This window comes from Mus caroli, chromosome 2 (assembly GCF_900094665.2).
Source record: "Mus caroli chromosome 2, CAROLI_EIJ_v1.1, whole genome shotgun sequence".
In the NCBI taxonomy this organism is placed as follows: Eukaryota; Metazoa; Chordata; class Mammalia; order Rodentia; family Muridae; genus Mus; species Mus caroli.
The window spans coordinates 142,068,230-142,078,156 of NC_034571.1; the positions used below are offsets into that span (position 1 = coordinate 142,068,230).

General features: G+C 44.0%; 1 protein-coding gene across 5 annotated transcripts in view; it reads left to right on the plus strand.

Moving 5' to 3' along the window:
- Syndig1 (synapse differentiation inducing 1) overlaps positions 1 to 9,181 on the plus strand; it is a 172,967-nt gene extending 163,786 nt beyond the window's left edge. For 4 of the 5 annotated variants that reach the window (XM_029470252.1, XM_029470253.1, XM_029470251.1 and 1 more), the window contains one exon: positions 7,966 to 9,136. In XM_029470252.1, the coding sequence (XP_029326112.1) occupies positions 7,966 to 8,124 (159 nt within the window). In that variant the 3' untranslated portion in view covers positions 8,125 to 9,136. Of the gene's footprint in view, positions 1 to 7,965 lie in introns of all 5 variants that reach the window. The other variant, XM_021156796.2, reaches the window with a different exon arrangement.
- Positions 9,182 to 9,927: the final 746 nt, after the last annotated feature.

Consider the following 9,927-nt stretch of genomic DNA (forward strand, 5'->3'; position numbering starts at 1 on the left):
AAATGCATGAGAAAAGATGTAAGAATTAAAGGGAGGAAAAGGTCCCAGTTTATTTATATATCCAGCTAAACTATCAGTCAAATGGAATAGAATGTAGCAATTTACAGGTATGTACAGTCACAAGCATGGATTTCTAGGCAACTTCTGGAGCACATGTTGCAAGGATATGACTTCCTGAGTGGAGGCAGGAGGCCCTGAAAATTTAACTGAACTGAAGAGAGTAGCAGGAAGTCCAAGTGTGGTGGCACTTACCTTTAATCCCAGTACTCAGGAGGCAGAGTTAGGTGGATCTCTATGAGTCTGAGACCACCTAATCTACATTGTTCAAGAGGTGGGATGTGGGATTTCCTTGAGGGACACATGAAAGGACAGGAGGACAGGAGAAAAATACCTCAAATTTTGAATTTAGACTTTTTCCCAGGCCAATGGTCTATGGTACAATTCTTGTTAATGGTGCTAGTCAAGCAGGCATGAATCAGCCAGCACACAAATGGGACACAGCAGACACTCTCCAGTATGCAGTCTGGGTACTACAGCCAGGAATGGTGAGACATTCAGGAGATACCTGAACTTCTTGGCATCCAGGTCAAATTTTGAGGATCTCAATGTACACAGAAAACTACTCTGAGCATCTAAAGGCAGTGAATGTCATGGAATCATGGCCTGTCTATCACAGAATAGATGAGCTGCTGTTATCAGGAGCTTCTCCAGGAAATATAAAAACCACCACACCTTGGGGTGCACTCAACAAGTGTGAGACCTTGTGGGGGTCTTCCTCCACATAGCAGCCCACATGAAGGTAGTTGCTATATGTTCTTAACCTGTCATTATGCTGGCTCTGGACTTGTGCAGATGAGCCTGCCAATGAGGTCATTGTGCATGTGTGCATGCATATGTGCGCGCGTTCATGCAGTGGAAGGTGCTATGAGGCAGGCTGCCCTTAAGAGCCTGCCCATGGAATGTGGGATGTGGTGTTCTATATTCAAAGCATTCTCATCTCAGAAGCTATAGCTGAGGCCGCCTTCTTACTCACTTTTCTTTTACTGTAGCCTCTGTCATTCAGGCCAAAATCAGGCTCCAAAATCAGTTTATACCCCAAATTGTCTCAGAGCCTGTTAGTGAGCATACTCTGCTCAGGACATCCAAGGTGACCTTAATTTGGCGTGTTATGGTATAACAATACTGAAGAATGTAAAAAACTTTCACTGTTAGACGAGACCTGGAGCTTGAGCGTGGACATGGAGATAACCACCCAATTTTCAGATCTAAGCAGTGGCAAGTGGGTAGACATTTGTAGATTGGCTTTTCATCTGCCCTTCATTCTTCTTAAACATTGTGTATATGCCAGCTAAGCTTGGAATGAAAGCTGCTTGCCTCTAAGGGCCACCACCTTGCAGGGCTCAGATTAGGTTCACTGTACTGCTTCCACTGGAAGTACAGCTCTTGGTACCTTGCACAGTGACTGTTAGATGGCAATAACTCATGGGCATGACTATGATAATGGGAAGAAATGTAAAGCAGTCAGGTCCTCACGCTAGAAGAAACATGGGCAGCTAGAGGTGCCAACAGTGCTAATAATTTTCAGAGAAATGGTTACAATGGCTGCACGAGCTTGTTGTAAATCAAAGGAGGTGGGGATCTAGTGTTTGCTGCCAAGGCCCTCATGCTGTGCATGGGCCAGGTCTCTCCATGAACAGCCAGCCTGCTGGGTGGATGATGTGGAACATGGAAACATCTTCCCTTACTGCCTCTCTCCCCTTAGGATAATAACTATTGGAAGAACAGAGCAGCAGGGCAGTCTTTTGGAGAAAAATGTAGTTTTTCAGAAATCTCAACTTAAAGCAGTTTCTAGCCAAAGGAAACAAACACCAGCCTGTTAGTATTTGACTCTAGAGATAGAGAAACCTCAGCATAGGGTCCATCACTGGCCCACTGAAAGACCAGTGACCAGGCACTTTGAAGAAGATAGTTTCCTCACAGCAAGTGACTGGGTGTTCTCAAGATCTTTCCTTGGTGCCGCCAATGTCAGGGTCTCAGGATGTCTAAATCACCTGTGAGATTTTAAATGTGAACGCAGGTCTGTGGACACATTGGATGCAAAAATGCTAGGACCACTGAGTTTCTGCACATATCAGGATCCTTTTCCTGATTCAATAGAATTGCTTCAATTTCCTTCATCCTGTAGCTGTTTCACTCTGTCCAAATGCAGAGCCAACACAAAGCCGTATGACCTGACTTTAAACCTCCTAGGAAACTTCCAACTGAAGTGCCTGTTAAAAAGCAAGCAGCAAATGCACTACAAACAGAGGAGAAACCAGAGAGAGAAAGGTGGCTATTCCAGCCTGTGAAGCTATGCTGAATCTGTTGCATAACCCAGGGGCCTGGGTCTGTAAAACGGACTGTAAAACTGCAAAACGGCAGACATTAGGCAAGCTAGGTGAGGTTTTAGATATCGAGCTCTGGAAATGTCTAGGCCCACAAGGAGACTCTGCAGGAATCCTGGCAGAACCACCCTGCTCCCCCACAGAAAGCTTGTCTCAGCTGAAATAGCACTTCATTCATGCAGAAGGTGGACTGCTCTCTTGAATCTAAATGGCTACTTTTGCTCTCAGATTTTTTTTTTTTTGTATCTTTACAACAGGCAAAAGAAGGGAGCTCTTTAACTCAGGAAACAGTATTTGTAGTGGACTCTGCATGCCCAGCCCCTCACGATTTAAGTGTGCTCTCCCTCCTCCCCCCCCCTCCCCTCCAGCTATGTCTAAAACACTGAGCTTGCAGCTGTGCCTGCATTATGGTTGCTTATTATTTCACCCTGTACCCCCATGTCTGTGTGTGTGTGTATGCACGTGCACACACATGCATGTGTGCATGTAATGGACACACATGTTGATGTGTATGTGCATGTATTTGGACAGAAGCTTGTAGAAGCAGAAATCAGTATCCAGTCTCCCACAAGTACTTTCCATTTCTTTTTAAGACAATATCTCCCTGAAACTAGAGCTTGTCATTTGTCTAGATGGTTAGTCACCAAGCCCCAGGGATCCTTTGGTTTCTGCTTCTCAGCACTGAGTTTTCAGGCACACACTGGCACAGGGGTTGAACTCAGGTCCACATGTTAACACAGCAGGATCTTTACAAACTAAGCTATCATCCCAGCCCAGCTTCTTTATCTGTGGGCAGAAATCCACATGTGCAGTGCTCAAGATTATAAAGCTAGAGCTGCTGACCACACTAAAGACTTTCCTTGTGCCCTACTCCTGCAGATGCAAAGGTGCACACACAGCAAGCCACTGAAACTCCAGACTAATGAACTGCCCGTACTTCCTGTTTTATGACAGACATTTTTCGCAACATATTTGCTAAAGGTTAGGAAAAGAAATACCCAGACACAAGAATTCTTGTTCCTAATCCCCTGAAGAATGTTCAGGTGGCAGCTTTCCCGCAATGTTAAGGGGTAGACTAACCAGGCTTCTCCTCGGGACTTTGTGAATCATATTATCTTTGTGGCCAGGAAGGTGTATGTAGATAGGTGAGGGTATTTCGTAGCTACTATATTGTTCAGCATGATTGCTTTCAAAGTTCTAAGTTCTAAAGTGGCAGAGGAAGAACTGAAGAAAAGCCACCTGAGATGGTCCTCTGGAGGCTCAGCCTGAATTTGGCTATAGTTAAAAGGGTAAGGTTAGATTCTGTTCCATATAGAAGAGCCCCCAAGTGGACAGTCTGTGTATGCCTCTTACTTTCTCCCAAGAACCACATGGGAGATTCCTAGTGGCTTTAGGGGTAGGGGGGCAACCCTATGATTTGAACCTCCTAGAAGAAAGATCCTGAGATACAGTGAAAGTGAACAAATTGTCTATCGGGAAGTTGACTGGGCAAGCAAGACCTGAAGGAAGAATCAGGAAGAGGATGCCAGTAGCCACTGAGGGAAGATGGGATCTGAGTACTGAATTCGGAAGAAAGACTAAAGAATCAGCACAAGGAAGGATCTACAGGGGTGGGAACAGGTTCGGAGTGTTTTCAGCAGACAAGTTGTATAGAACAGTGACCTGACCACAACCAAATCCAAATCAGAACAGCCAAGCCAATTCTTCCAGACCTCTAGACACAGAACTGCGGGCCATATGGAAGTAGTCTTGCTTTATGGCCAAAGAGATTGGAGACGACATGTTTCTTAGGAGCTGATGATGGACAACAGCACAAATTTCTCAACTGTGAAGGCTGAGGCCAAGTCTGGGACAGAGAGCAACAGTTCAGGTCAGATATCCGTGAAGTGGCTAGTTCACATACCATCAAGAAGCATTTCCACACCCACAGGATATCTTGAGGCCAGCTTTAGGGTGGGCTTTCTCAATACTCACTTTTGCCACAGGAGTTTCTTGTGTAGAACAGAGTGTAGATAAATCAAGGTTCCTAACTATTCTAGGCACTGTTCATTCCAGCTAACTTCCCTACCCCCATCTTGTCTCTGTTGCCTGGAGGCACTGGTTACATCTGCCACTTGTTCCTCTTCTCCTCCTTCCCCTTCCTCAACAGCGTGATCAGGAGCAGCTGCATTATTTGACCTGGGTCAACCTTTCTTGTGGGGAAAAAACAAAAAAATCAACAACAACAACAACAAAACACTTTCACATAGTCTTGCCTCCACAACCTGCAGATAGGTAGAGTACTCCTACTTCAATACATAGTAATAAACATGTCGTACAGCCTGACAGCTAGGAGAGTGGCATATCTTCCAGGTTTTGCCTCTCAAAAGGACAAAAGAAAGGGCAGTAACCACAGTTATCTACATTCTGAGATGAAGGGACTATTCGCATGGCTCAGAGACCCCAGGAACTCTCTGGCTCTAGAAAAGGCAAATGTTGAGTGCCTTGTTGAAGTACAGCCTTACCTTACCAACTTGATGCTCTGACCATTTCTACTATACTGTCCTCTTCTCACACACCCTGAGTACCTGTTGGAAGAAATAAATGTTCAAGAATTGAAGAAAAAAATAGGGAGCAAGTTCTTCTAAGGCAGGCTATGAGAAGGAAGGAGTAACATTGATTCTCAGACATGGAAACTTTGGGTCTGAGAGTTTTGGCTCCCTACAGGCAGAACCTTCAGAACAGGAGCAAAGCACAAGTGTAAGGATGGGTAGGTCGCTACTCCCTTCTTTTACCCTTGGGAAAAACAAAGATCAGCTACTAAGGGCTAAACTATGCATGGCTTTTGAGGGTGATATTTCAGCCCCTACACACTTGGTCATACATTAATACTTATTGATGGCCCACCAACATCACCACTACCACCTACAGGCATACTCTGGGTTTCCAGTTGACAGAGGACAAGGAAAATACAGACCCTGGTCTATAATAAGTACTCACAAGTTCAACCCTTATGAGATAGAGAAGTGGCACTCAGGAGATTCTCTGGAAATTTCCTGATTAGAAAAATCAGGAAATCAGGTTCACCCTCCTCTCTGGGCTTTCTCTGCCTCCCCTCCTCCATCCTAGCACAGGCTTACCAGGCTGGGATAAGATCAGGCAGTGGCAAGCTCTGCAGCTTGCTGATGTCCCAGGGCTGTTTGGGGTTAATGCCAAGAAGGGCAATTACAGTGAATTATGTTATAGGACATTGGAGTGTTTGGGAGTATTGCTAGATAAAATGAAACCCAGCTAATTATAGCTTAATTAATTAATTACTGCTATCCTTAGAGGCTTCTCATTTTAAATTCCCCCAGCTCTGCGTCACAAAAATCCTTGTCCACCACTAGCTTCCAAGCTCAGTGCCAAGACAAGAAATGAGGGAAGAAATTAAAAAACCTAGCTGTAAAAATAATTTTTAAATTCCAAGTTTTTCTTTCCCAGTCCCAGTTCCCAGAATGATGACTCTGAGACTAATAAATTACTATTAAATGCCTAGATCATAAACTTTGGCTCATTTCCTGACTAGCTCTTAACGTATTTAACCATTCAATCCATTCTATGTCTATCACCTGGTTGGTTACCTCTCCTTCAGTCCTGGCCCACATCTTTCAATTATTCCTTCTAGTCTCCTCTGCATCCCCTCCGTGTCTCTAAGTTCCTCTACCTGCTGGTGTTCATCCACCTCCTCAGGCTGTCTCCCAGTCTTCTCTCTCTCATTTTGTCTGTTGATTCTCCCCTTGTGTCTCCCTTTATTCTCAAGATATTCCCCCAGAACCCTCTCTCTTCTTGCCAGTGTCCCACCTCCTATTTCCTGCCTCAGCTCATTGGCCATCAGCTTTTTTCTCTCTACATCTAGCTTTCAAGATTCAGAAGTCAGTATCCAGAGAAGACATTCAAAGGCAGATGTGAGTTCTTATGAACACATCATAGATTTTCCATCTCACTAAATCAGAATCAGGACATTGTGAAAAATGAAAACTCACAAGTTATCTCCAAGTCTGACCACCTAAGGCTCATGACATGTGTTATTATTTTTAGGTTAAGTGAATAGTATGGTCTCTTGTACCTACATATAATGCAGAAATATAGCAGATTCACCCTGAAAAGTGGAGCCAGTGAGAAACTACAGGTTTTTTTTAGGGATGATTATGAATGTGAGTTAGGCAAATCCGCAGAACAGTGGGCTCTACTTTTACACTGGCCAGAGTGTCCTCTGCTTCATAGGATTAATCTTCCTGGGCATCACTGAGAGCTACAGAGGATCATGTGTCTTGGCAACATTCATTCCACTAGCCCATGAGCCATGTGACTCAGGCATTCCCTCCATAATGCTACAAATTAAACCAACAGCACTCCACTTCCTGAATCAAGGAGTGTGTGTAGTTTAGTAAAGTGTGTCCCAGCCAGCCAGCAAAATCTAAACACAAAGACTCATGTTCCTCAGCAGCTCTAGTTCTCAGGGGGCTTCTAGAACTGACTTAGAGGTCCCTCAGTATTTACATGGGCTTCTGAAATCAACTCTGGGATTTTTCCTAGCCTCAAGACACCCATTATAGAGATAGCTCCGTAGCTACATCTCCAGACAAGAAAGAGGACTATGTTTTACATAGTGATTTCATGTCTTATAACAAAACAAAACCTTTTCCAGAGTTCTTATGGAGATTAATGAGACCTACCTACAATAGCCAACTTCCCTCCCTTGGCTAGTGAATCTAGTCTTAACTTCAGAAAATGACAAGGAAGGGAGGAGCTAGAGAAGACTGCTTCAAAACACTGACTCTGAGTCAATGCCTACTCTCTACATTACTTTTTACCTCATGACCCCAAGAAGTGTAAATCTAACTAACCCCCTGCCTCATTATATAACCAAATACTCAAGCACAAAGATGAAGACCTTATTCAGAATACTTTTACCAGCAAATGAATGTTACCAGTCCTAGCTATGGTAGGGGTGGGGACAGTCAGGAATCAAGGGCACCATAGCACTCCAAAGAGAGGTGTCTCAAGGCTTCTGGGATACACTTAACAATATCACACACTCATTTTCTCTCTTGGAAACAAGAAATAGTTTCCTTCTCCATGCTTTATTGGGTTATAGGAGTTGAAATGCGCTTTAGAAATTGTTTTTCTAATGATAATAATACCATTGTTGAGTAGGAAGAACTACACTAGAGATGAGAGCCACACCCATCTCTGATACATCTATTGTTTCTAAGACCCTGCCTTCACATTAGTGGTCTGTCCTGGATAGTTCAAGACGTGACTTTCTTGAAACATGAGAGAAGGGGGAATTGCCATGTGGGGAGCAGTGACAAACACCAACCAACGCTCCATTTATTTATTTATTTATTCATTCATTCATTTATTCATGTTAGAGGTTCACCTGGAGTTTAATCTTTATGAGAATAAATCCTGTTCCCCTGTGTCCTGGCCTGTATTTGTGGAACCTGTCTGTAATCCAGTAAAGTTAAAGACTGGGAACAAGACCAGCAGAGCTCTCTACTCGCCATTCTTTCTAACTTGTTCACTCTCCTCTTTTTTTCTTCTTCTAACTCTCCAGACAAACAAAGCTGTGGCCAAAGGAGACTTCCATCAGGCCAGCACCAGCTCTCGGAGGGCCCTGTTCCTGGCAGTCCTGTCCATTACTATTGGAACTGGCATCTATGTGGGTGTGGCTGTTGCCCTCATTGCCTACCTCTCCAAAAACAACCACCTGTGAGCTTCCCAAACGCTGACATGAAGGAGGGGGAGTCAAGCCAGCTGTAGGAGGGCAGAGAAGAGACACCTGTGTGTTACTGTACAGTACAAGTGATTGCCAAACAACTCCATGATGCCCTGGAATCTTCTACTCTTGGAGTTCTTTCATTTTTATCCTTCAACTTCATCTTCAGCACTGTGCAGAGCACCAGGCAGCCAGCAATGCCGATTCTTCCACATGGAAGTTCCAAAGATTCCATCCCAATGGCTGACCCTGGATGAATTCTATTGGATGGATGACAACCCAGCTCTGCAGCCTGCCAGTGCCTGGACCAACACCCCATTAGCAATATACAAACAGTTAAAATATGTTTATTTTTTATGGAATATGGTGCAATAGGCAGAATGCAGGAGACATGCCACCACTAGCTTGTGGCCCGCTTAAATCCTTTATGTGTACCCCATCTTTGTGGCTTCCTTGTCAGAAACAAGTGGGGCTGAGAACGGAAAGAAAGCACCTGCTGGGAGATCTTCTGTCTCTGTCCACAGATGGATCCTGCCTGAGAATGCAGAATTAGAGGAGCATAATGCCTGACCTGGCCCTGCTCAGTCCCAGCACGCTGCCCCAGCTTGGAGCATCAGGCTTCTTGCAGATACCCAGCAATACACATTTCTGGGGCCTCACTAATCTTAAAGGAGAAGAAGCCACAGCTCCTCGTAAAAACAAACCCAGTATTTTCCCCCAGGAGTCTAGGGGAAAGGAGCTGTGAAGACACACCAGGTGTTCAACTCCTGGACACTCATCCTGGCCATGAACACCACTGATGTTGGAGATCCTGGAAATGAGATGGGCCTTACTCTGTCCACTAAATGAATGGCTATTTTCTTGTCATTTTTAAAGTGCAACTCTTGCTTCATGCTGCTTCAGTTGCCAGATGAATGCTGAGAAATAAGTAATCACAGATGTTTTAATACCATGTCATTGCTGTTTTACGAGTGTTCATTATTTAACAAAAATTATCTTTTAGCTTGTTTGCTTACGACTTTTCTTTCTGATGAATGGTGATGTTTGGGCTCTGTTTTCATGATTTACTTCATGCTTTCCTGGTGGAAGAGCCAGCCAGCATGCAGAAACTGTGGTTGGGTGGCCTTGCAGGGCAAGAATCATGAATCATACAACCCTGGCTACATAAATGTCCACCTTGAGCACTACCAAAGGATACAGAGATCCTCTGTCTGGAGTTCTCCTTGTAGTACTTAAAATATTCCCAGTCCCTAGAATCCTGGCATTACAGATGCAGAAATCCTGAATAACTAGTCAAAATTCAGCCTGGTGATATCAGTCCTTAGTACAGATGAGAGCCTTTGTAGAATAATATCAAGTTTAGTCTCCCCCTCTTGCCACTGCCCACCTTGACCTTGAACTCTTAATGTATTCAAAACCACTAGCACTGTTTTCCTGAGTTGAATATAGATTCATCTCAAAAAAATCATTAGGGCTTGGCTGTGGGGTCTTTAATCCCAGTACTTGAGAGGCAGAGGCTGGCAGATCTCTCTGAGGTTGAGGTTAACCTAGCCTATAAAGCAAGTTCTAGGGCAGTGAGTGTTTCATGAAGAAATCCTGTTTCAAACAACAACAACAACAAAACTAAAATCAAAACAAATAAATGAACAAAAAGGGATAATTTCAATCTCTAAACCCATAGTTCTAGAAAGTGTATACAGATGATGTTCAAACATACACTCCCAAATGAAAGTTGAGAGAGCTGGCCATACAGAAAGTACGATTGGGGGTCAACCTAAACTGGATTCAAATTCAGTCATG